This window comes from Apteryx rowi, unplaced genomic scaffold (genome assembly GCF_003343035.1).
Source record: "Apteryx rowi isolate R43461 unplaced genomic scaffold, aptRow1 scaffold_463, whole genome shotgun sequence".
NCBI lineage: Eukaryota > Metazoa > Chordata > Aves > Apterygiformes > Apterygidae > Apteryx > Apteryx rowi.
Window position 1 is genome coordinate 644,880 of NW_020450720.1, and position 27,776 is coordinate 672,655.

General features: G+C 38.9%; 1 protein-coding gene across 5 annotated transcripts in view; it reads right to left on the reverse strand.

Moving 5' to 3' along the window:
- Window positions 1-27,776, reverse strand: part of TLN2 (talin 2) — a 155,890-nt gene that overhangs the window by 65,173 nt on the left and 62,941 nt on the right. For 4 of the 5 annotated variants that reach the window (XM_026077818.1, XM_026077816.1, XM_026077814.1 and 1 more), the window contains 16 exons: window positions 27,320-27,433; window positions 25,349-25,462; window positions 24,148-24,282; window positions 23,047-23,175; window positions 22,297-22,399; window positions 20,039-20,247; window positions 19,059-19,178; window positions 17,855-18,052; window positions 15,550-15,689; window positions 10,879-10,972; window positions 6,558-6,647; window positions 5,342-5,464; window positions 3,765-3,908; window positions 3,413-3,574; window positions 2,171-2,311; window positions 703-884 (listed from right to left, as the gene is read on the reverse strand). In XM_026077818.1, the coding sequence (XP_025933603.1) occupies window positions 703-884; window positions 2,171-2,311; window positions 3,413-3,574; window positions 3,765-3,908; window positions 5,342-5,464; window positions 6,558-6,647; window positions 10,879-10,972; window positions 15,550-15,689; window positions 17,855-18,052; window positions 19,059-19,178; window positions 20,039-20,247; window positions 22,297-22,399; window positions 23,047-23,175; window positions 24,148-24,282; window positions 25,349-25,462; window positions 27,320-27,433 (2,198 nt within the window). The remainder of the gene's footprint in view (window positions 1-702; window positions 885-2,170; window positions 2,312-3,412; window positions 3,575-3,764; window positions 3,909-5,341; window positions 5,465-6,557; window positions 6,648-10,878; window positions 10,973-15,549; window positions 15,690-17,854; window positions 18,053-19,058; window positions 19,179-20,038; window positions 20,248-22,296; window positions 22,400-23,046; window positions 23,176-24,147; window positions 24,283-25,348; window positions 25,463-27,319; window positions 27,434-27,776) is intronic. The other variant, XM_026077817.1, reaches the window with a different exon arrangement.

A 27,776-nucleotide genomic window follows, 5' to 3' on the forward strand; every position in this document is an offset into this window, starting at 1 on the left:
GGTAATTTGTCCTGACATGCAGTTTGCTATTTTAGTATAATCATTACCAAAGATAAATGAAACTGTAGCAGTTACTAGTGCATTGTTTTCATAGCATTTTGAGTTGATCAACATTAAGAGGTTGAATAAACAACAAAACTCCTATTAGGACTTAAAAAAAAAACCCAAACACCTTTGAACGAGAAAGGGACACACAGGTTTGGTCTTAAGAAATATTCATGTTTTGCAACAGCATTCTTGTAACTAAACAGAGAAGAGTATTGTAAAGAAAAAGATAGCAAAGTTAGTTTGTATGGTATCTGACCTAAAATTACTGTTCTCCACATTCTAGATGTTGGTAAGTGGGCTGAATATAGATAATATTAGCCAAATTTTTACTTCTACAGCATTTTCTGTTAAGTTTACCTTTAAACTGAAACAAAAAGTGTGGGAATAGGAAAGGAGAATAGAATACAAACAAAGAACAATCTTACACTGCAGAGCAGTACAGTCTCTAATTATGATTAAACACTCAGTGTAACTGGAGAGACCTTGTGCATCACAGAACATAAATAATGTCCATTAGCTGGGAAAGAAAAAAGAAAACAACAAAGCAGTATGGGCAATATAGTACTATTCTTTATTTTCCCTTTATTGAATCAGCTGCTGAACTATTGCAACTTAAATGTGGATACAAAAAAATGCTTACTACAGAAAACATACCTGATGGAGGTGATAAGACTCTTAATGGAATCCGAGACAGTGTGCGAATGCCCAGCTAGCACAGACCATGTAGGAGGGTCTTTTGGATTGATAGCCAGAGAACGGGCGGTTTTGATCAATAAAGATGAGCTCTCCAACATTGTTTTAGCAGAAACTAGAATTGGCTCCTGTGCTCGTGATCCCTGTGATCAGAGAGGAACAAGACAAACAGGATTAAAACTAGCTTCAAAATATATGGAAAACACTCCAAATTACCTGACTACCAAATCTTAATAAAGACATACATCAGAATAAAAATTGGTGTTTTCTGCACTAGCAGGAACGCAGAGAATGCTTATATCATTATTTGAGTTTGTCCACATGTTCTGCTACTAAAAATAGGTTTCATCAATGGCATTAAAAAAGCATTATCATATCTTGCCCAATACTATTATATTCACTGATAATCACCAAGAAAAGAGTAGTAAAATCATTGCAGTCCAACCGTTTTCTCTGTAACATACTTCAGAAAACAGTTTTGAAGTTTACAGAGGCCTCATCCAGCTCAGAAATAGGAGAAAATAAAGACACTTGTCTGAAGGTAGACTACAGAGATATMCTTTAACAAAGTTTGTCACAAGATTGGCAGGATCCAAGTGAACAGGTTCTCTTCACAGTAATCACGTGGACTACAGCACTGTAGTTGGGTCATCATCTTTATATCTAGTTTATCTCCAATAATCTCGTTAACTCARGAACAATAGGCCTGGAAAAGACAGGCCTAGATTTAAGGAACAGCCCCACAACTTTGAGACTGCAACAGTTATCAAATCATCTGATACAGCCAGCATGAACTGAGGGTTGCCAAAAGTGGGAACCACCAGTTAGAGAGTCAGCAACATTACATCAATTCCACGTTTAAGCATTTATGAAGTTTGAAAGAATTTTTTGCCTGAAGAAAACCTGTATTTGTTAACTTATACACTAATCTGTTATAGTTACAGGAGCTGGGGAGGGAGAACAGAAGGAAAGGAAAGGGAAGGCCTATGAAAAGTTACTCTCAAAAAACCCCACTTTTTGTCATCATGGATACATATCATTTTTGGAAGGGACAAAGCCAAATGACAACCATTCAACCTTTTTCAGAACTAATTTGATTGTTAAAGCTACTCTTGAGGGGAGAAAAAGGAGATTTATTACTTTATCAAATGGAAGAATCAAGCTAACAAGACATGCAAGTCATTTGCACCATGTTACTAGTTAGTAGCTGGAGACTGGTGGCATTTACGATAGCATCATTAGTTTCACCCCACTGGTGCAAAATTCAAGGGCAGAGGTCAAGCAAAAGATGGCAGAGTGCCCTACGAATAACAGTGCAATTCCCATGAGGTTCCAGGAACACAGACATTTCAGGGTCAGGCCATTTTACCCACAGACACAGTTTCAATGTTTTAAACTTTTTGAGGGTGGAAGGGCAACATCTGCCTACCTCAGTGCTGATCTGTGCTGGTATACTGACAAATTCTGGATTTGAAGCAAATGCTGTCAGATTTTCCACAGCCTCAATCAAAGGTGCAGTAGCAATTCTGCACTTGTTGCGGTTATCTTCAGAGAAATCACCATCCAGAGCCTGGAAAGGAAGTTATAATTAAGCTCTGTGAATGGGCTGCTTTGCAAAACTGAAGAAAGTTTAATTTTTTACTGTATGTTTATAACATTTGAGACTGGAAAGTTCCTCCAGATGCAAAAAAAACCCCATTTCCTTAACTGCGTGTTTCTTTACTCAGATGATTACTGACCCCAAACTTAAAACAGCTGCCCTGCTACACAAGACCAAATAAACATTTTAAATAATTGCACTCTGATAACTCTCATAAATCATGCCTCAGTACCTCACACTCCAAAGGGTTGAAGTGGCTAGCAAGCTGATACTTTCTTGTAGGCTTAACTTTTTAAACCAGATCATTAACTTACTGGTCTCATTTTCACACAAGTAAGCTAATCTCTTCCATAATCAGAAAGACTGCAATATAAAGGACCTTCTGTATAACATCATAATAGAACTTTCCTGTCCAAATAGCATAGCTATTTTAAAAGAATTTTAGTAGCAGATCATCTAATGACTTCTAGAGGGATTCAGATTCATTAGTCCTCTACGCCTTTGCAAGTATCATTATTGCCTGCAAGAGAAAAACCTGTTCCTGCCAGAATGCAGGCAGGTATCTGGAAAATAGATCACCATTAAAAGGAATATATTAAATAGCAGCAACTTAAGCTGCTTTTGTTCCGAGTATTATTACTGATAAATACGGTAAAGCTGCCACAAATAGCTCCACAAACTCTTGATACTGAACAATCAAACCACTGATGTTAAAGTGGCCATTTCAGCACGTAGAAGCGCCATTAAAAGTCTTTAATTGCAGTTGCTTGGAAATTATTTTGATGGAGAAAGCTCATCAAGATATATTGGCACAACAATGTCTTACACTGGGTGGGCCAGCTGCCTCTCCTAATATTAACATGGCCTGATTCTTTCCATTTTGACTACACCCATTCTGAGTGGGGACCATTACACCACTGATTGTTTTTGAAGGTCTGAAATGGAATATATAATTTTTTTTGTTGTTTTTTTAAATACATACCACAACAGGTAAAAAGATACTGCTAACTGTTCTGATTCTGTCTCAACAGAAAAGATGAAGAATAAAGCACAATTAAGAAGCACGTGTACCTTGATAGTCTTAACCAGGTTGGCAGTACTGTTTGCAACTTCCTTGGCGGACTGCACAAAGTGTCTCTTGGCAACAGGATTCGCTGTCTTTGATGAAGCAATGCGACAAGCATTGCACAAAGCAGAAGTATGTTTGGCCACAATTGTGGCAGCTGATAACACCTGTAAAAACAGATGGTACAAAAGAGGCATAGAACAGTTTGAAGGGGCATGATGGTTACTATAGTCTAGCTGTGAAAAATCTCAGTTCAAGGCCATGGAATAGTTTCAAGCCAAGTCACCCTCTGCTTGGTTCACCAACAAAGCGATGTGCCCTAACAATGATGGTCTCACTGCAGCCCTCTTGAATTACCTGTGATGGGCTGCTTGCTGGATCTACCAAATTCTGGCAAGCCATCTGGATTGCTTGATTGGCTCTGGCAAATTGAATTGGGTCAACAAGACCCTGCTGACCAGCCTGACTGTTGGGATCTGAGATGCCAACCAGGTAAGCAGCCTAGAAATGGAGAAAAGAAAAAACATATTAAGAAAAAAAAGTTAAATCCACCTCAATTCTTTGCTAAGCTTGCCCTATGTCATTGCACATGGTGGGCAGAGATTATCAAGAAGTCATACTGTAAAGTACTATTAAAATTTTCTTTGGTAGTAAATCTCCAGAATCCTCTGAAAACAGGCACCACAGCAGTTAAAGTTGTGAAATCTAATTAGTTGGAACAAAACTGCCCACTGTTTCTTTAGGCAGCTGGTATCCCCRAAAAAGTTATTTTCCACTAGGATAGCCAGGAAAGAGCTTCACTGCTAACTACCATCAGCTATTTAGTTACCGGATTAGCTACAGGCRGAGGAGGTAAGGGTTTTGGTCAAACTTGAGTAGAAAACAAATTTTACTTCTCTTCATTACTCTTTTTCATATCTAAAACAAAACAAAAGCCCCTCCCTCCCCCCACTTCTTAGCAGCCAAAATAAATTCACCACAGCAAATGCACTACTGCTGAGTGAAGGACCCATGAAGTCTGCAGTTGCTGGTCTCACTGCTGTTAGAGATGTCTTGTGGCCACACTTTTTTTTCCTTCTCAATTAAACAGAGTTTCTACGTATCTCAATACAGAGAGAAATTGTCTAGATTGGCAAAACTGTGTTTCTTAATGAATTTCCACTAAAGATACAATATCTGTCATCCTCATCCCCCAGTAAGGCAACTCAGGGTTAGAAATGGAGAACATTAAGTCCATAATAAGAAATTCCCTATTTGGGGAAGTCAAGGAACAATTTCCAGATGCAGAAGATGGTACCCCAACAGCCAAGTCCTTCATTGAAAAGGCTTGACCAGCTTTAACTACAAGGGAGAGCAGCTCAATAGTTCAGTCAGCTATTCAGGTCAGATTACTCAAACCACAGTGAGCAGTTCCAGACTCAGACTATTGCAATGGCTTAAGAACTCTGGTTATTCAGATAGTATGTAAACAGCTGAAAGACATAGACTGCTTATGATTCAGAATGCAGTCCGAGATTAGGAGTGATCCTTACAATTTTTTTTCCTGTGGTTAAATTAAAACACAAAGTTGAATCACTTGTTTTAACAGTGGCTTCATGTTTCTGTGCTTCTATATGATGTAATAGTCTGGAAGTGCTACTAACTTGGGGGATGCACAAGACTGGGAGCTGCAAACATGAATTCTGCATACTACAGTTCTGACACTTGCTTTTCCTTTGGAAAACTTACCCTCCTGGTCTCATTTCTCTTCCATCTAGAATGTACATATTATTGCACTCTGCTACCTCTGCAGTATACAGCAATATATTCACAACTCATGTGGATTGTATGTAGAATACACTATGTAATACAAGGACACCACTTGTTTGGCTAACAGGAAGAAAGTCTCAAATTTACACATGCATGACGTAAGTTTACAGACTTCAGTAGCTTACCTGAGCTGCTGCCTCTGTGAGGCCACAAAGAGCTTTGGATGCAACTCCAACACATTCGCCAAAGACTAAAAGATCCCCAGTCTTGGCATTCTGGGAAATGCCTGCCATTGATTCTCCAAGAACCTCAGAAATTAAAAAACAAAGTAAATTGCACAATACGCTTTCCTACAGGTCAAGGACAAGTGGCCCTGGAGCTAGTTCTGGTCCACAAACCTATTTGACTTGGCTTCCAGAAATTTTAGCCAAGTGACAGGCTTACTGAATTGGGCACATTGCTCTGTGTGGAGTGAACGACGAGACATGCAGATCAACACTGCATCGAAGTGTCAAGCAAACATAGTTACAGCTCAAACAACCACGAGGGTAGAGAAGTAGCCCCCATTAATTTTTCTGTTATACAGAGGTCAGCCATACTGGCTTATCTGCAGGGCACTGACAACAAATTAAGCAGATGCTTTCAACACATCCTGGATCTTCTTTGCCCCAAAACTCACTGAAACTTAGTGCAAATGAAGCTGCATCTAGTCCGCTGGAATCATCTGAATATTAGAATGCATGTTAAATCTTAAAGCTTCTTCTCACTGAATGCTATTTACTTTCTTTTAAAAAAAATCAAAGTAAGGTCTGACTGCAGTACAGCACCAAAACAAGATGACATGCATATCCTCATCCATTAAGCATTCTTTTTCTTTTAGAGAAGGAAGAATTTGAGACAACTCCAACACATTGAATAATAAAGAAACCAAAAGCAAAGCTTCAAAGAAAGATGTATGACACTGTTTAAAAATAGCATAACAGATTTCACAGAAATCTGCTAGTGTGCTGAAAAAGCTGGACTGCTCAGACTTTCTCCAAGCTGTTTCACACAGAACAGTACAATGATATTTCATTGCCAAGGCTCCCATCTACACTTCAGGCATTTTTAACATGGCTGCAGTCAAAACACAGCATGACAGTAAGACATACTGTGTGATGGGTGGGAGCTTTAATAAAAAAAAAACATGTTACCAAGACAAAAAGCCCTTCCAAGCAACCAAAATAAAAAAATTTTAAGTGATCCATACAAGATTTATCTCAGGCCGAGTTTTCCCAAGGAATGGAATATACGTTCTAGAAACACAGTGCTGTGCTTCCAACATTTTCTACGTGCATGTGCAAACTTCCAATAATTAAAATGTATGTCAAAATTGGCACAGGAGTAGGGAAAAGAAATTACCTTGGAGTTTTCCATTACACCCTCAATACAATCAAAATATGAGAGATCGCTCACAGGTTCATTGGGGTTGTCCAGCATCCCCTTAACTGTCTGAGAAAAGGAAAAAGGCCTTGATTATTAACAGAGCCTAAAATACGGAATGGAGCAAACTATATATAGTCACAAATGCCTTGATGACAACAGTGAAATCTTTCCTACAAATGGTCATCTATCAGCAAGCAAAACTATCCCATCACTGAGGGCAGACACACAGAACCACGTGCTACAGATGAAAGGCTGCCCTGCATCAGCTGAGCTGTGGTAACTATTCATTTGTGCACTACAAACCTGCTGGAAAACATTCTTCACTGAAGTCTAAGCTAACATGGTTTACACTGTTTGTCATGAGTGACTTAGAGTCAGCTGGTGAAGACTGGCTGACACAAGTAACTTGATTTTGTGTCAGTTCTGAACAGCCTAATACATCTTTGCAGCAAGAATTAAAATGTTATAAATGGAGGTGRAAGTAAGTGATAGGAAAACCTGGTCTCTTTTGTTGAGTACTGGCTAGAGACAGGAAGAACTACCAAGGTAAATGCAAGTACACCATCTGCCTGCCTCTCCCTGCTGTCAACAAAAGCCATTCACATAGCTCCCTCTGCCAAAAAGCTAAAGGTACAAATTGGATTTAATTTCTTTTTCTGAGGTGAATCAGATCCCTGGAAATAAAAAAGTAAAAACTGGGTCATATAATTGTTGAGAAGAATCCATGCATTTAGTTAAAAAGACTCATAGAAAGCTGTAAAACACAGCAGCCTTTCTCTTATGCTTAAAAAAATTGCAAAAAGACTTTTTCCAAATTTGAAGGAATAAAACTCACCAAACACCAGGCAGACAAGATTTATAGTCTTTCTAATGAAAGTGAAGTCAGCAGGTATAGAAAGACACCAAAGCCTTTATCTGACTTCCACCTTCCACCTGAAGGAAATCTGAGTTTGAATTTGAAGCATTAGATTTTTATTATAACTGAACTCCTAATAGTAAGACACACCCACAGCAATATTTTTAAAAGCTCAGCCATCATTAGTTTGCTCTCTTTTTAAAAGCTGTGGTCTACCTTAAAGCCTTCCAGCAATTAGGATACTGTAAGAACAAGGTGATGTGAGGAAGAGGTCATTTCTAGCAAACAGTTTCCAGTTGCTTCCCATCTGTTTCTCAGTTCTCAGAAATTACAACAATTCTTCATTGCTGTGCTTCATCATTACATATCAGTTTGTAAAGTAAGGGATGTTCTAGCAACATTTACACTATTCTGGAGACCAAAGCCCTCCAAATGCACAGAAGCAGCACAGGAAAACACAAGCAAACCCAACTTTACACTGACAGTTAAGATACAGTTGCTGCTCCTACAACACCTTTGTTTATTCTTTCAGCTGAAGTTCTGGGAAAGTGTAGCTGACTCTCTGTAAACCACATAGTAAGGTCCTTTCAAAAAACACACTTTTCCAGAGTCTCCAGGGAAGGCTACAGAGCATACTGACAGTCTACCGAGTTCAGGTTGAAACACTTTCTACAGGAAAGACAATTTTTGGTCATTGTATGAAGTCTTGGGGAGACTAGTAGTAGTAAGTGATAAATTAGGAAAATAAAGAGAATAAGTCAAGGACTTAATCACTATAAAAAGAAATTATAAGTTAAGCCCACAAATACTGCTTTTCCAAAAGCTGATAGGTCACTTCTAACACCAGTCTCCAGTCTGGTTTCTGAACTACCTCTTTTTGCCTCAGTTTCCCTTTTATCAGAAACTCATGTCATACATCCGGGCTCTTCTCACTAACTATTCCTTTCCAGCAAGTGTTTCCTGAAGTTCAAGACACAACAGATCTCCCCTCCTGCCTTTCCCAGGCTCTGCTTACAACCCAGACAAGCCAAGCTATTGGCACACAACCATCCACAGTGGTTTGGTTTCTTAGGGCTGCCCTGGCTTGAGGTCTCCCACTAAAGCTCTCAGGCTTTTGCCATTCATTAGCTGGAACTTTCCACCTTTCAGGTCTCTGCTCTCTCACAGGCCTCCCCTGATTAGCCTGTCTTCTGGAGAACTCCTGAGAAATGGCACTTCAATTCCCCACTTCGGYCTGCCCCTACCTTCAGCAGCAATCTCGGGAAGCAATCACATTACATGACAGCCTGCTTTCTAGCTTCCTCTTTCTGTTATTTGGACTTGCCACCACTCCCTGTAGCTAAGGTGGGACACTTGTAAGCTCAAGAAGCTAAGAATCCAGAAGTCCAACAAAGCTCCTAGGAAAAGTTCTACTACTATTTGGGATGAAGAGTGTGGACTTGTATATTAAAAAAAGCCCAGAGTATCCTGGAATGCACCAAAATGACCTTGGTAGCCTTTCCATACCAAGGGGCAGAAACAAAAGGCCTGAAYGCTGTTTTATGCTGCTTAAAGAGGCCAGACTTACTGCAAGAGAGGAGGAGAAGGAGAAAAGGCTGTATCTGCCCCATCAGCACATGTACTCTTGTCACCACGTTCTCCTAATCACCCAGTGCTGCACCAACACTTATGGAAATGCTAACAAGCCCAATATTTCAGAAGCATTCTCCATGAAATATTTGCAAAACATTTGAAAATAGGCACATTACAGAATAGCAAATTACTAGAACATATATTCTGTACTGCGCAAAGGACTGAAATCTAAAATAAAAGCGTCACTTCTTCCCACTGACTTGATTTTAAAAGAAAACTGACTACACCTTCCTTCTGAATTAAAGGCACTTATTAACTGAATTTCTATTTTAACCTTGATTAAAACATGACAATTCCAAATTTCCTGTCCCTCACACATAATAAAATACTTGGAACTGCTAAACCTCCACCTTGAATCCATTTTGACACCCTACCTCTCCTCTCTTCTACCAGAAAAAGCATCTACATGCTTCTTCTCAACATAAAAGGCATCAAATCATTTGATTTTGTATTTGGCACTTTATCAACTCGATTATTTACTAAAGACATTTTGCCAAACCCAAAAGTCAAACCCTGGAAAYACGGCAACTCAGAGATGTTTTTATTTTCCCTACTGAATAGGATGCATTCATAGAGCAAGCAGAAGGATGCCTCTTAAGAGTGGCAAAATCATATCCTGTAACACAAAACAGTTCTTACATTGAGTTACGACAACAAAGCAAAGCCCAGCTGTGACTTTACTGAGAGCTGCCATTAAGGCTGACCTTGCTGGTGAGAATCAGTGTAACCCCATTAGCTCAATGACAAGGAAATCATCAGCAAGGGTTCAAACACTATAGACAAGTCTGGCATTTCCAATAAAATCATCCAAGAAACTTGGTTTCAACCAGAACTGCCAGCATATAAAGCTAGTTGGCAGATTCATTTTGGCATGAAGAAACAAAGATGGAAAAAAGGCAGTCAAAAAAAATCTTCAACACTTTAAAGCAACAGTCAACATTAAACATATACACAGAAAGCTGTGCAGCTCTGCTGATGCCAAGAAAACCTACGAGAGATTCAGTTCATGAGATAGACCTTTTCCTTCCTTCTATAATTCCTGCCCCTTCATACTCGCTCCTTTGTGACAGGTAACACAGACTAATTAAGAGATCCAAATGGCTGTTTTTCTAACTGAACACTTCTCTGACAGTGTTAGGGGACAACACTTAATTCATTTAGTTTAACTTAAAGATGCTATTTCCTATTATGCTAAGCAGCAGTCTTTGACTGATGCAAAACCTCAGAAGTAGGTTTTTCATAGAAAGACCTGCAACCCACTATTCAGCCAGCCAAATAGCCTCATCACTCATGAACCAGAACATAACTTGCAAATACCGACACTGACAGATACTCCACACTAGCGTGGCCGTGACAAAGTGGATACAGGGCAAAAACCTAAATGAGGAAGACGCAGGAGTGGCAGGATAAAATGTGATAAACATTATCGTAAAGTCGGATGGCAGTGACAAGCTGCTGTAAGCAGAAAAATCAATCAAGATGTTGCAGCTCCTTCCAGTGCATTGCTGGTACTGGGAATGTCCATCCCCTCTTGATTCTTTTTTAATTCACAGTAAGTATGAATAATAATGAATAAACTGTATCTTTTGGAGGGAAGAGGAGATGGAGACAGAGCAGTACATCATCTTCCAGCCAAATCCACAAGATGTTCAGAGAGGTTTTATGCCTAGCTTGTATGCAAAGATAACCCCTGCCACAGATACTAAGTGGGAAGACAATGACAGCAACTATCAGACAATGAAAACAGAGGGAAAAAAATCCATCTTTGGCCCATTTTAATTCACTAGAACTTTTGAAACGTAACAATACCTCTAGTTCCCTGAGAGCATTGTCGCATTCCTTCTGCCCAGGTGCTTGCTGGGTGCACAGTGTGATGAGCTGGTTTATACTCTCAGTCACRGCTCTAAAGAGAGTGGAGGAAAAAAGGTATATTTTGAAGTTAAACAATTTCTCTTATTTCAGCTTTTATCTCACTAACTGCACACTGAATAAAGTTTTCAAGCTCTGGTGTTCTACTTTTCTATTCAGTGTTTGGAGTATAACATACCATAAAATAGCTGACCTAAAGATCTCTTCCTTCACAAGCTTCATAGGTTAAAAAAATAAACAAATAAAAAACCACACAACCAACTAAATAAAACAACCTAATCCTCAATAAAGTGTTTGATAATGATCCACATCTGAAAAATCAACCCCTCAGTGCAAAAAATTTAGTATTTAGTACATAACAAACAAGCTTAATCTCACAGCGATAAGTGTCTAGCCTAGTGATATAACTTATTTGCTAAAATGGCATTCATGACATTAAAAATATTAAATTCCTTCTGGTCTGATATCAGCTGAATGATTTATCAACTAGCAGCACAGAAGACAAAAGACACAAAAACAAATAACAATTATGTCCAAAGCATCTGAAAGTAGAGGAATATTATAACCTTTTCCCAGTGAAGTGTTGTGTCTTGTCTGACATACTGCACATACACAGAGGGATTTTATATTACTAATAGTTTAGGAAGTAATGGGGTAAGGTTCAGAAAGTCTATGATATGGTTTCTCAATTATCATTTCCCTTCTACACCCTGAAGCAAACAGATTCTTTTATTAAAAAATAATGAAAAAAATCTAGTATTGCAAAGTCCCCATATACACAGAATCAAAGACCAGTGCATTTGAAAATATTTTGCAAAGATTTTTGGTAAAAAACACCAAAATCACCAAAACCACCCACCTACATCACCTAATCCTTCTGGAAAAAATCCAAAAGTTCCTAGACCTTTTTAATGTATGAAACACCTTGTTCAGACATTCCGGAACCTTTTTCACTTAAGGCCAAATAAAGATAAGGCTAAACATGGAAGAATCATTTACTGCTTTGTTTTGAAGCCCCATTTTTCTTGCCTAAGAAGCACATCTTTGCGCAAAGTCTGTGGACCCTATTTCGATATCTTAACCTTCCCCCATCACATGAAAGGTGTACGCCAGTTCTTACTTAAAGCTTGCAGGGGAATAAAGGAAACAGAAATCTGCTTTTTCAGCATTAAGAGAATCTAAAGCTCTGAAATTTCAAGCACGAAATTTGTCTCCTTACATCTTTACTGTTGGGAAATAAAAATTGAACTGAGGGATTAGAGCTTGGGCATGGAGTCCAGAAGCAACTTAGGAACTTGAATTGCATAAGCAACTAATTCTGGGATTTCTTAAGAGTTTGACTTCACAATTTAAACACTTCTGGTGTCTGTGAATTTATATATATGGTTGCTCCCATTTTTTTTCCTTCCCAAAATCAAATATATAACTGGACACACATAATATGCACACCTTCTTTCCTCTTGTAGCAGTAGGATACCATCTGTCTAAGCAATCAAGTTATTGCTTTTTCACCAACCAGTTTTCTGGCAGATTATCCATATGCCATGCACAGGTTCCAATGCAAGGAAAACACATCCTCCATGTACTCTGTTAATGTCACTCATTTTCTAATTTGCCATGAGATCTGACACAATAAACCTGTATTACACTGTAACACAAAATAAACTAAGTTTTTGCAAATTGGTGACAGCATGCCCTGCTATAGAAAACAATTTCCTTGATTAATAACATAATGAATGCCAGAGCTCTAGTTCCTCCTGCAAAGCCTCTTCTTCTAGGAGCTGCTTTCCCGGGTGCTTAGCCATTAGTCTAAAATGGATCTATTTATAATGAATCTTGCTTAATATTAGAGCACCTGAAACATGGATAGTGTCTATGCTATACATCACATTCATGCTGCCTTCAAGAGCTCAAACCACTGCTCTGCGTACAGCGGACAATCTCCACGTGTTGGCAAGCTATCAAGCAAAATGGCCGGAGACAGTCACATACTAGTTTAAGAAAATCTTCAGATAAGTTTTCTCCACTCTGGTCCTATATTCCTTTCCTCTTCTGATTTTCTTACCTGCAGGGCAAGTTATTTTCATCTTCCCTTTTCCATTTCCTTCATTCAATAATTTCCTAGTGCCCYCCACTAGGTCACACTATTTTTAATCTGCTAATTTAGTTAACTGAGGCATAGGTCCCCCTGATCTTTGATGTTGTCAGCTGAATCCTAGTGCATTTCACTTGATTTGCAATGAATCGAATTTGAAGATGAAATAGCCTGGCAAAAAAAATATTTAGACAAGAAAACGAGTTCTAGAAAATCTTTTCCATAGCACATGTGGCTTCACCAACATACCATCGATACAAAGGATGGATTCTGAATCTCTCAAACCTCATGGTGATTTCTATGCATCCAAAAAATTTCATAGCATTTAGACTTATTAACAGATGGCAAGAACTGATGGTTCTGCCAATCCCAGAGAAACTTAAGGCAAAAATTTCTTGTTCTCTGYTGATTTTAACCAAAGGCAGATAATGTATGCTGACTCAGAGAATATTAATGATAAAAAAATGATAATACGCTTGAGTTGTCAGCTCTGTAGAAGATGCAATGCAGTCTCATCAATATTACTACACAGCAGGTACCTGTATCCAGGAATAAACCTGATGTGCAAGCCTCTTTTTTAATATTTGGAAGCAGCAGAACACAGAAGGTGGCCCCCAAATATCATCCCCAGAGTGGGAAAGGACTGCTAGGATTCCAAAAACCACATTTGTTTTAATCAACTATCAATATTCGGATCTGTGCTGCAGATCTTAAGAGGCTGTCAGAGGAAGCCAGGAAAAACGGTTCTGCAAGGAGACCAAAGCTACTGAAAAGGGTAGGAACCTCAATTAAAATTGGAGTGAAGGGGGGAGGAGGAAAAGACAAGAAGATTAATCACAGCACCATAAAAGATTAGAGAAAAATGAGAAGATAAGCCAGCTTATAAATGGGAAGCAAAGGAAGCTGAGCATCTTTTTTTAATTTTCTCAGAAAAGAGTATAAAAATACTTGACCCTGACTGCCTCAGATCAGAGCGCGGAGCCTTGCCAAGCTTGTCAGAACCATTGCATGGGCAAAGCCACAGAGGATTTGAGAAGGGAGATTTGGTGTCTCATTAGTATCTCAAACACAAACCTAGGACCAATATAGTATTTATTTCTCACTGTTATCTATTGGCCACGTAAATCATATGCACGCAGATGTGCACGCACACACACAAGCACTGTGGCAAAACAGAATATCTAAAGGTTCTACACAGCTGGCCTCTTTTTTTACTAAATGCTTCTCTGGACTGAATAGCAGCCTGGCAGATACTAGCACCTAACCAGCTTCACTGAAGACACTAACTTCCTTCAGGCTCCAAAGCAACAGGAGGGCTCCAAGCCCAGCGCAGGAATCTGTAGCAGTCTGGTGCTGTGCCGATAACACCAGCTAAGACAACTCCTTCATTTTAAGCAATGCACCTTTGAATACTTACAATTTTGCTAGAAACCTGTTTATATTTGAGGAGACAAGATGGATGTCAGAATATTTTTTGTTAGACAAAATAAAGTAGCRTAGCTTACTAAAGGGCCCTTTATTACAAGAGTGTATTTATTAAAAAAGTTTATTTCCTATTAAAAAAAAGGGATGATTACAGAGTACAGGACCATCAACTGCATTACCCCTAAGGAAGCAGGTCTTAAATTATTCTCTTACACTCCAGGCTAATCCTTGTTGGGGGTAAACATTTTGGAAGACAGTTTTACAAGTGACATGCAAACACGATCTCAAACGTTGATCTGTTTAAATGTTGAGATTTCTTGGGTGTGAATGTAGCTGTCCTTTAATAGTCCCCTTCTGGTTTGATATTTGAACATTCAATTTAAAGACTGTGATAAATGAGTAAATAATTTGTTTAAAAAAAAACCACACTAATCATGAAAAGGATTTGAGAAAGTGAAGTAGAAAACTATCCAGCTACAAATATTGAAATGAGGTAATATTTTACAAGCAAACACTAAGTACCCTGGCTGAGAAATAGCGTTCATGGGATGAAATTCAGGGCATGCTTGACAAAATCCTTAAAGAATATCTTTCACCAAATAAACATAGCACCTAAACCTTTCAAAGCAAGACAAGAGTGTTCTTGATCATGCACACACACACTGTTAGCAAAAGGTAGTCACAACACGATTTTTAAGCACAGTATATATAAAAAATTTATTTCTTTCCTTGTTCAGGATTGAAAGGCTTAGTATTATCTCGTGCATTATCAGAACATACATGGAAAGAAAAAAGTAGACAAAACACACTGGGGTAAAGAAGAAACAGGAGAATCCATCCCTTTCAAAAAGCACACCAGATCTTCATCTGATGGTTATTTCCATGGAGTGTAACAAGTTAAGCCAGATAAGAAACTAATCCAAAAATAAGTGACTTTCCTGGGATCTAATTTCATTTAAAAGTAGTACAGGTCCCAACCACACAGTTAACTGGCAGTATCAAAAGAATATATAAATACATTATAAATATTGCAAAGGTAATTTGCAAAGCAAACACCTTAATAAAACCTAAAGCAAGCAACACATCCTTACCTCGCAGCTGCTGCTAATAAATTCTTGGCATTAGGAGCTCCAGGATCAACAGAGAGAGACTTGGCAGCCAGTAACAGCTTGCTGGAAGCCATAGAGATGTTCTTGAGATTACCTATTACTTGAATCTGGTCCTCTTTAGTCTGGAAAGCCACAACAACATAAAGTGTAGAGTTTGCAATAAAGAAAGAGTGCTAAAACTTCACGAGCCACATTTGGAAACCTAATTTGTTTATCCACCTGAAGCCAAGGGACTATGGTCCCCTGTACATCAGAGAAGGGCACTGACCAAAACTTCTGGTCATGCAGACAGGTGCCTCTAGCTCCAATCACAGAGTAGAAAAAATCCCAACAGGTTCCTCTAGCTCCATTCACAGAGGAGAAAAAGAAACCCATATAACAAATAGCTTGATTTCTAACAACAGTAGTATTCACAAAGGAGCAAGGGAAAAATTTAACTACTTGCTGAACAATGCTTTCGTTGTCCAGACTCCCATGCGTCTCTGCCTGGCACAACTGGTCCACATTATTCAGCGTGTATTGTCTGTATTCCAGCATCCCCTGTATAACCCCCAAGCACTCTTGTATCTAACAGATTACTCACAGAGAAAGATCCCTCCTGAAATTCCTTTATTCCAAGAAAAAGAGTTTCTGTAAACTGGCTTTGGTAAACGTTCTGACTTGGATGTTCTATTACTTGTCAATTTTAAGCCATTGCTTGAAACAGAGAACTTCATACATGTACAATTACAGGAGAGTAGTGCCTGATTGTGGCAAACGGCTGAGACTAAATTCTTCTGTCAATGACCTGTAAAAGAGAGTCTGTTCCTTTTAACCATCTGTTCAGGCTCTTATGTAAGGACACTGCATTTTACTCAGCTGATATAAACAGGCTTTAATCTATATCTACACTTGGCCTTTCCCCCTGGGCCATCCAAAACCCCCAATATTGCTTCTGTTCTGGACCAGACACAGACAGAAAGCATCTTCTACTCCAAGTTCAGCCATTAATAATGGAGATTGTTTTAACCCACTGTGTGAGCAGGATAAGCAAATTCTTAAGGGCCCCAAGGTCACCAGCAGAATTCTCTTTTCAAGTAGCTATTTGCAGCATCATTTCTACCTTGGTCTTCACAGAGTAGCCTCATAAATAAAAGTTCTAAGACTGAATAAGACCCATGGCTAAAAAGACAGTCAGGTCTCTAACTCCTATATAGCTTCAGAGAATTTGCTGCCTAATTCACCTTATGGATTTGAGCCTGAAAGATTTGGTGGAATCAGCGGTCATTGTCTGACCTCTCTGCTCAGCTCTATCTACAAAGCATTTGCTTTATAGAGACACTTCATAACTAACCTGGAAGACCTGGCACATTCCTTAGACCTGCCGGCTAGTATTTCTTTTGGCAACCATTTTTAAATTTGCAAGTTCTTAAGTTTGCAAGTTCTTCCTACTAAGTAGCGCAAAACAGGCAATCTGCAGATTTTTTTCCCCCATAAAGTCCTCCTAGCTCACCTTGTACATAACCCTTTATTATATATGCTGTCCTTTGTTATGTGAAATCACTTCCAGAATAGCAACACTAATTCAGTACACCTACATCCACTAAGATATGAAGAAGATAGCTCCAACTTCAAAAAGAGTACCCAGATTACTAGAAATAAACCAGGTAATACGTGACAACATTGCTGATTGTTATTGAGTTTACCAGACTATAACTGCACTAGATTTTAAATCACAAAACAAAAGTCTAAGTGCTGCTGTCAGATGCATGACAGTTCAGCCAGCCCACTTCACATGCCTGCACCAGTCTGTAGCCAGTCCACAGTGGTACACACCATAGAGCAATGTAGAGTCTAGATTTTAAAGGTGCCTTTTCTTCCCTTTATTTAAAGCATTGGAAATTTAGCATAAAGCTACTAGAGTAGTGTTCATATAAATTATAGTCCATGATAGATCTACCAAAATAGAAGCAGCCTTTTCCATAACCTTCAGTTATTTGAGAGGTTCAGTGGACTCTTGTACCTTCAAATATACAGCTCATGAATTAGTTAGCTAACAGCCCAAACTAGACAGAAGAGTATAAAGTCACATTTCTGAGTGGGACCAGGAAGTAACTTCAGTATCTTGTATAAAATGCAAATAGCAAGGTGATTTCTCTTCACTCCAGATAGGCAGTTACAGATGTTATGAAATAGTCATCCATCACCCATCATTTCTGGATAGATTCTCACACTAGCACATTGTACCTTATTCCCAAGATAGCCCTTGTCCCAATTAGCATGATAAAAACGAACAAAAAACCCTTACTTGTGCCTGGCCAGCCATTTCAATACCAGCATCAAGGAATTCATCAAAATCATCACTGAATTTTCCAGAGGCTGCAGCCAATTCCCCGCTTTGGCCCCGTGTAGCATGGACAACTTCTCCTGCTGACTGATTCAGATCTGCTGCTGCCTGGTTCAGTTCACTCTGAGCTTCTTGGAAAGACTTGGAACTTGGCGGTAACTGCGAGAGACCAGGAGCTGTATTTTAAGGGCTAACAAGTCACACTAAACCTTCACGACTGGAAAGTTCAATACAATTCAAGAACACTAATGCAATACAGCAGTGAGTTTCACATACAAGCTAGAACAGAGCACTGCATCTGCATTGTTAGTGATAGCTCTCAACCAGAAACCTATACAATGCAGAGCTCAGTCCTGCCGTATGCAGGAAGATAAGACTTTGACTTTGAAGTCCAAAGTATCATCTGAGTTCAAAAAAAGGAAGTTTAAGGGACAGACAAGGTGACAGTTATTTTACAGTTCAGCTATGAAATTCTAAGTGATGAGCACTGAAAAAAAACCCTAAGAATCTTGTTCTCCAAGTCATCATTCACTCCCACAAACAAGCTTTCCAGAACAAAGCAAAAGTATCAGCAGTTCTTGTATGTCTCCAAACTCAGTTCTGACCTGATTTGACTGAAGGCATTCCACAAACATGTCAAAATAAAATTCCTCCTTCATTTGCAGAATAGCAGGATCACTTGTAGGTGAAGTTTATGTTGTTCAAATCACATAGCCTTCAGGCAAATTACCAGTGCACAAAGGGTTTTTGTGACACTGATGCAGTGAAACAGAAACATAACATTTTATATCTTTGCACAAAATTACTACAGATGCACCTTTTCGAATGACTATAACACCCCTTAAACTGAATCAATCACTTCTCAGAGAGTGAGAGCAGAGCTGGATGATAATTTTCATGGTGAAATTGTGGCATCACGGTTGGCATTTCCAAAAGACAAACTAATGGTGATCTCAGACAACTTAAACACTGCCTTCATAAGCTACAAACATATGCCGACTTCCCATGAATTAGAAGAACAGCATTTCAGCCTGAGAACTGGCTTCTATACAAAACTTACACAAAGTATACTTAAAGCACATTTGCTATTAAATAATTTGACATGTGGGTAACAGACCTGATTTTCCTTTCTCTCAAATTATTTGTACATTAAAAGACATCTCACCGAATCAACAAGGAGCTTCTTGCTGGATTCTCCAATACTCTTCAAAGCTACATCCACATCCTTTTGTCCAGGCAGACAATTCACACAGTTATTTAATGAGTGAGACACTGCTTTTGCCACCTACAACAACATAAATAAAACATACCCAGACTGATTAAGGTTTAAGTGGTCACTGATCTAATAGGAGGCACATTCTATAGCTGGGCTTTTTAAAATTCTGACCAGCRAGGCCATTTTTAAGGCCTGTGACTTCCTTGATTTGCTCACCTGTAGATGAGCAGTAGTCATCAGTTATACTTACCCATTTGATAGTACAGTCTTGGCAGGGCAGCTCCATGACTGCTGCTTGCACCTGCGATAACGGCTACAGCATTGCAGCTAAGGGAATGGCCCTAATCAGTGGAGCCCTAATAATTAACCATATACTAGTTAGAGAAATCCTTTGCATGCAACTTTTTTCAAAGTCCTGACCCTGTTACCTAAAATGAATCTCTCCTCATAATAATTTATTTAAAATACAGACCAAACACAGAGCTCTTCAAACAAGTTAAAAAAGAACCTGTTACTACTGTCTTCAGAAGCACTGGTGCCACACAGCATAGAACAGTTGATGAGTTACAGCTCATGTTTTGAATAGAACATGAATACAGATACTTGATTTGGTAATGCTGAGTTTAACAGTTCCATTTTGCAGTCTAGAAGCCCACTTTCCAAATATTTTGTGGAGTAAAAGCATTAATAAACTGCATCTTCATATAAATTCTTTTTCCTAAAGGATAACTATAATATCTCACCTCAGCACCATCTGCATTATTCGGCATAAGCATGATGTTAATACCTGAGAGCTGGTGGAAAGACTAGACAACCCTCTGATATTCTTTCCAGAACTATTTTCTGTTTTTCTCTGATTTAGTGCTCTGTTCTAAGTAATCTCAGTGGGTTTTCCCATAATTCATGTAGCAGCTCGTATCACAACTCACCTGGGCTAATCTCTGCTGACTGTCTGCATCCCCTGGTGCGGCCAGGGCCTGCTTTGCCTCCTGAATAAGCATAGCAGAGCCTTCCATGACATCTCTTGCTGAATCCAACATTGCATGGGCTGCCACTGGGTCGGTAGTAGATGCTGCAACCCCTCGTGCTGCCTGAGCCAAAGTCTTCAGAGCCTGGGCAGTTTCTCTGGCAGCGACCCCTATGTTCAGATTTCACCAAGGACTATTAGGATCCTCAGAAACATCATCCTTTCATTTTATGACAGCTGAATTCGCAGGTAACAATCTCATTTTAACATAACATTTCAAATGCAAAACGTTCAAATATGAACGTTTGAAATGCATAGCGTCATTTAGCCAGAGAAATGCCTGTAGTGAAGCCATAATGTAAATATACTCCAAAGAGCACATTCCAGGGCAGCTCTAAATCACTGAACAGGTCTTATAGTGAAGTAGGAGGAAAGAATAAAGTCTAAAAATAGTACATGAGAAAGTTGTATTCCAGGCTATGGGCGAAGGTGATTTTTTCCAAAAACCATGTATGTGACTTCAGAGCCACAGCATCTCTGCCACTTCTGAAAAGGTTACTTGGGGATTTTGAAAAAAAAAATCTAGGTAGTAACAGCTCAAAATGTAGTAACAGTAAAATTACAGAGTTGCCAGGTTAGAATTTTAACACCAATGCCTTTAACTTTTCAGTTCATACCACCTGAGCGTTTTTAAATGCAGAAAACTTAGAAGATAATAAAAAGCGACACTATWTGCCAAAGTAAGCCAAGCTAGACAGAAACAGTACACCACCTATGTTGCTCAATAACAACTTTTGTATTTGACAAACCAACATGAGCTCTCTGCATTCTTGATTCAAGGAAAATTTCAGGAACAATACCTGCACATTCTTTTCCCTTTATTGCATGAGTAGCCATCTTTTAAGCTTGACTTAATTTATCACAGCACCAGAATAGAAAAAAGTCTAGTTGTTTTACTTTCAATTTAGTACTGTTTATTTCCTCTACAATAACTTTCAGCATAAAGTGAAAAGAAATTTAAAATGGCAGTTGCAGACAAAAGGGAATTATTAAACAGTGAAGACAAACTGCAGAGATTTTATCACTGAGGAACAGCAGAATGTGGCATACCACCTACAAACACTCAAGGCTTGCTTGAGCACAAAAAAGTTCCTGTATAACAAGACAGCATAAGATAGAAAATAGTCATATGAGTTCTGAAAAGGACTATTCTTCAGCTGAATAGGAACTTGTTACTTCATAAGATTTCCTGATTGAACAGCTCTCATAGCTTGATGTTGAGAGAGCTACTAAATTCAATTATTAAATATCAGCTTCAAGTATAAGTATTTGTGTTCCTTCACCAGATATCCAGTGCTAACTTCTGCATAACTGTGTATTAGGAATGTGTGTCATCTTAATCCAATTGCATCTGCTTCAAGTGAAAGCAACTGTAAGTTATGTAGCCTTGATGCAATTATATCCTATGAAATGATAATTGCTGTAATGTGTTTTATCAGTAATATTAAGAAAATTCTACTGTAGCATTTGCACTAACAGCTTCTGTTTCCTACAGAAAGGAGATAGAACATTTTATTATCCAAGTGTAAACCTTCTCCCTCCCCCCAAGGAACATTTTCATTATCAGGTCTTTTCAGTTCCTAAAAGTACAGGTATGAAAAATGAGGCAACTTCTAAAAAGAACAAGCTGCAGAATCTGTGTGCCCACAACCCCTATGGGCTTTAATCTAAACTATGCAAATAGGATTGAGTCAGAGAGACTAGCTACATTGTAACATCTAGTAAGTGATGCACAGTTTTTAACATCACCGAAGCATCCTGAGAGTGTTTTAAAGCACCAGATGCAAACATATCCCAAGGACCCTTTTAACCTTCTAAGAGTACATAGCAACATTTTCAGTGGCACTGACCTTTAAAATTGCATTACATTTTAATTCTGTCCTTCACAAAGAGTTTTGGTGGCATATATTTTCAAAAACAACAGATGTCTCAATCCATTCTGATTATGCACAGACATACATCAGACTGCAACACTATTTATTCCATCATGAAGCACATTCTTTACATTAGCAATTTCTAGCAACTTGCAAAATACACTACCTACATAAAAATAAGGAAGCAAGCAATTCCATGATTTAAGTAGCCCATGATAAGAAAACCTTCTTACCATGTGTATTATGGGAAGCAGAGTTTTCTCAGACATTAGGAATAAAACAGTACCTGTGTAGTGCTCGTTGCCTTGAGCAGCACAAGTTAACAACTGGGCCATTGAAGAACCAACAGCTTTCGATGTACTACCCAGATCCTGAGCACATTTCTCAAGCTGTGAAAAATTGCAAAAGACAAAATTCTGTGTTTAAGCTCAATTAAAGCACACTTTCCTTTTAAGTGGTATGAAAAAATTCCCTACTTTCCCGAAAACAAGCTTTCACCTCAGCTACTGACACACACACACACACACAGAGTTCTCTGAAACCTGATTAACATGCTTGCCACGTCCTGGCTGAAATAAAATCATATATCTGGTTGTGTGAAAAACAAAAACCCCAGAATTTTATTTTAAAATTAGCAACGGAAATTCATATCTAAATCTGAGATGAGAAGGAGGCTTTTACCAAATTAAACATTTCACTGTCTAAGCCTAACCTAATACCAAGTTTACAGTTCTCTTTGTCATTATAATTTCCTAGTCAAAAAGGAAAGAGACTTTGAACAGGACTACTGAATTTTAGTTTGTGCAATATGGAAGGAGGTCCTGCAGTCCTGTGTGTTCCCGCTACAGAATAGGCTTTTATTGATGTAGTAGGAATATATTCTCTTTTTAAGAGAATTAGTGTAAAATCCTGTCAGAATGACCATTAACCAGGGCCTCCTGACTTGTTTTGCCTCAAACATTTACTCTTTTTTTCAAAGAGCTAACATCATAAGGTTTTTTGTTTGTTTTTAAACAAAACATCCTTTATCAATCACCGTTTCCCCTGGAAGAGGTTTTAACTGTCCATCCACAGCTGCCATCTTTGCATCTTGCAGTTCGTTTTTCAGCGTCTGGACTGTGTTCAAAGCAGAATCAATTTCCATTGGGCCACACGCTTCATGAGCCTATTCAGAAACCAGATCAACAAAACTTACGATCTGTAAGCCTTTTCCACTACCAAAAATAGTAAATGCTTCAGATATCATCTGCCAAACATCATCTAACATGACAGTGGGTCTCATGACTTCAAGAGCACCTGTAGGCATTCTGAAGTGTTACCCATCATAAACTACAAATTTCCACACAATCTTAGCTTGTGAGTAGATTAACACATTGTTAAGAGCCATCAGGGGAATGAGATATACTTGGCTTCTGTACACGTACCTTCATATTAGCCACTTCAGGTACAAAGTATAACTACTGCAGCCTGGACTTCATCTTTGAAAAACAGCTTCAATATGATGAATAAACTGCTCACAGGCCTTTGATACAGCAGTCACACAATCATCAGTACCTGAGCTAGAGTTTAAAGTTTGCTCAGGTGTGCTAGTATGTGCTGCAGTCCTGGGTTTGGGTGTCAGTGTGCACCAAAGAGCAGCTTTTTCAGAAACCCCCCCCCCTTAGTAATACACAAGATTTAGAAGTCTGTGTCAAACACAATTCGCCTCTACTTCCTTGAGAACTGAAGCGGCTCTGCAGTCTGCTGTCACCCCATGGACCACAGCAGAGACAGATCTGGGTTTTCCTGAGCTAAGCACATGCAGGAGGTAAACTCCCTTTCCCCATAGCCGCCTTCAGATGTAACAGCAGCTCACAGCTTTGATGGGCTGCTTAGCACACATCATCTTCCTGTCATTTTGATATGGCAAGGGTAGCACAAGCTTTTCAGGTTTCTTGCCACTTCTTTCTCCCCTTTCAATTATGATAACAGAAGCCACTTGGAACTGAGGGCAAACTATGCACAGAAAGAGACAGGAGCAACAAACACTGCCTAAGCATGACCATTCCCCTGGGGGAAGAGACAGTGGGCCAAGCAGGAGTGAGCCTGTGCCATCAGCTTGGCCAACTTGCTCTGATTGAAACTACTATCTACCTACCTTCTGGGAGGCAGTTCGTAGCTCAGCTAAGCTGGTGGCAAGATTCTTCGCACACTGACTTAGTTGCATTGCTGCTGCTTGATCAGTCACTGTGGGAACGGCAGCTTTAGCAGATGCCACCATTTTACTTCCAGGCTGTTCAAAGAGGAAAAAGGAACACTTTTGGTTTTATTAGTTCACTCTCTTTAAATGAGGCTTAGGATTGAATGAATGAACAACCAGAAAATGTCTGCTTCCCCCACTCACACATCAACCATGAGGCCTCTACATCTTCTGTAGTGACCAGCTCATGCACTTGTTTGCCCATTAACCATGCACTTCCTAGCTGCCAGGCTGTTTATTCCCTTGCTGCACCCTGTCACAATCCTTACCCCAGTATCCTCTGCAGCCAAAACTATTTGTGCTTTACTACTTCAAAGGTACCAATGTCTACCTGAAGCCTTTAAGTACTTCTGCAGATTGTTTAAAATTTAAACTTGCAGTTTTGCCATTCAGTATCTGTGCGATACAAGCAGGTCCAGGCAGCACAGATGCCAAATTTGTTAACAAGTTTCCAATTAAATTCTTTCAAAATTCTGTAAGTTGAAAAAATAATTCAAGCAATAACTCTCCACAAGGCTTGCTGCTAATACAGTTTGCCTACTTTGCTGATTCTGCACCATCACCATGCTTCTGATACTTTCAAAGAGGCACAAACTTGAATTCTAGGTTTTGTTCAACTTTGATCAAGATCCACTACATGGGCAGGCTAATATCTAAGGAACATCAATAATATTCCCCTGCACTTGCAAAGAACTCTGGAAGTACTTATTGCAACATTGTGACTTGACCTTCACCAGGAATGATTACAACAGTACCTCGCCCATTCAAACCTCTGCTTGGAGAGATGCTGAATTCTCACCACCTTGTTCATTCCCAGAAGAGGAATGCCATTGCCATGAATGTTCCTTTTTCATATCCTTCAGTTTTCTTGTTACTTATATCCACAATTTTGTTATTTTTCACTCTCCACAGCTTCAACATACTCTACCCATCTGATCGGAGGAACTAAATTTTCATTCCTGATTGTGAGCCACAGCTAAGAAACTCGTTTAAACAGTTCTCAACAGCTCTCTGCTTATTCATCGCAAACAAAAATATACAGCATTCAAGAATGCCTTTTGCTCCAAGGTAATCTACTACAGTGAATGATTCACTTCACCTGAAGGAAGTTCTGGCTGGAATTTATCAGAGCTAGCTGGGCACTGAGATCTTCTGCCTGAGCTTGACTTCCTCTTACACCCTGCACCAACTGAGGAATGTGATCTGCAACATTCTGTAGGAAACAAAGGAAGCAGCTTTTAGCAGATAAACATCCCCCCAACCATCTGAAAGTAAAGAAGTCCCCCACCCTTAAAGCCAACCCATAGAATTCACAGCTACAATACCCTTGTGCCTGCACTGAATTTGTTTAGGATTGCACAGAACTGAATTAATATAAGAGKATTTTTCAGAGGTTTTCTACTGTTACTTAGAAATCTTTATTCATGCTACCCATTAGTTTAAAAACCATATGACAGTCAAGATTCTTCCATAAAATTAGGTTGGCATAAAGTATTTTCAGTGACTGCCTCTGCATGTTCAAATGCCAGTAGTGGAGGTATAAGTGGCTTAGATTTTCAAGAGAATGCCTTGCTTTCAAAAAAATGTTGTCTTTTATACTCAGCACCTCAGCCTACTTTTCCTTGACTTCTAACAATATAAAGTTTATAGTACGCCTGTTACATTCTGAAACGCGTATCATTAAAAGTTTATTCTGAGACCGCCCAAACTCATGCTCACATGACTCCTTGTCAGTCCACTTTACAATAACACTTACCTCAGTAGTGCAACACTGATTTCTCCCTCCGCCCTCCCCAAAGTACAAAAGCGGATATTGGACCTTCTCTGCTGTCTAATAAATCAACATCCAGGTCAAATTAGAATGAACTATAATACAGCAAATAAATTTTATTATTATTCATGCTGAAATATCAGCTGCCTACAACATAGTCTTGAGATTTACTTGAGCTACAAAATTTATTTCCCAGATTTCTTAAGAACACCAGTGTGACAAGAAATAATTGCTGAATATTAATGTGTTTTTTGAGAATGCCTTCTTTAACGGTTTTGTTCTCAACCCCTGCATAACTGCTCTATTTAGAAAAATAAATTTTTACATTCTACTGTTTATTRAAAAWWTTTTTTTTTTAAATTTCTCTAAAATCCCTGAAGCAACATTAGTCAAAGCTAGAAATGAAGATGGCAACTGTAGATTAACACCAAAGAGAACAGTTCTCAGAGAGGCTCTGAATTCCAGCTTCAAACTATAAAAATGTGCTTGACTTCAGGCATACCTCAAGCTCTGTGCTTTTGGCAGCTTAACTGAGAGCTAAGAATCATGTAATCCTATAGTATGGTCTGTAGCTTAGTTTGGAAAATTACATTTAGGGCCCAAATTGCTTGTAGGCTGATAACCAGAACAGAAAGATCAGTGTTGTTAATTATATAGGACGAATACATTAAGCAAAGATTTTACCTTGCTATACTATAAAACACTATTGCTATTCCATACTTTTTAGTGGAACATTTAAATGTTTATTCCACAACAGCCCTCAGTGCCATTTCACTGCATATATCATTCAATAGCCTCTTTTGATAATCACAGAGCTAGACCCACCCACTGAAGGGCAAAGTTGTGCACTGAACTGACAGCCAAGACTTCTGGTCACTGCACCAGTTCCTGAGCAATTGCACCCACCTGCCCAGTGCTTCTAGCTTAGCTCTGCATATGCAGTACTGCTGACTGATTTGCAGCACCACGTTTGCCTACAGCACTTGCCTCAGGTAAATCGGTTGGTATTCTACACGTAAACGCAAAGGTATATATGGCTGTCAATCCTTTCTAGTAAAGGTGTTTACAAGGGTATTGGTAACAGGCAAATACTTAGTAGCTCAGCTTTTCAAAGCTCCCCACACAGTAACATATGGAAACTATGGATAATAAAATAAATCAAGGTTTTCTGGAATACATACTGACCAATAGTTTTTAAATCTCCCTTGAGGTCAAACCAAACTGATTACAGAAGGTGATCTTCCGCTTCCCATAAAGTTGATTCCAAAGTTATTTGCCAAGGGGTTGTGATATATTTACCTTGCAGCTCTGCACAAGTTGCTGGTGGGCTGCAGTGTTCTTGTTTGAAACAGCTGCATTCTGAGATGCTGCAATTGTCTGAGTGGCAGCAGCTGCAGCTTGTTTAGCTGCAATCTTCGGAGAAAAAGAAACAGTCAGAACACTTGCTGATAAAAAGTCCAAGTAATTCAAAGGATGAAATAGATAATACAGGTAACATTGAAAATAATAACTGACAGATTAAAACATTGTTTCCCTTGATTAATTTGCCTTAAGGAAACTCAGGGTCACTCCTTTTTCAAGATGAAAATGAAAAACATTTCTACAAGCTGAACATTGTTATCCACCTCAACCTTAGCAATAATAAAGGAAAAAACACCTGGAACCATAAGGATTCTAAGCTCTTCCTCCTTCATATCATGGGTTGGCAATATTACCAGAAGATCTCAATTAGGGAGAGAAAAAATCTCTAATGAAT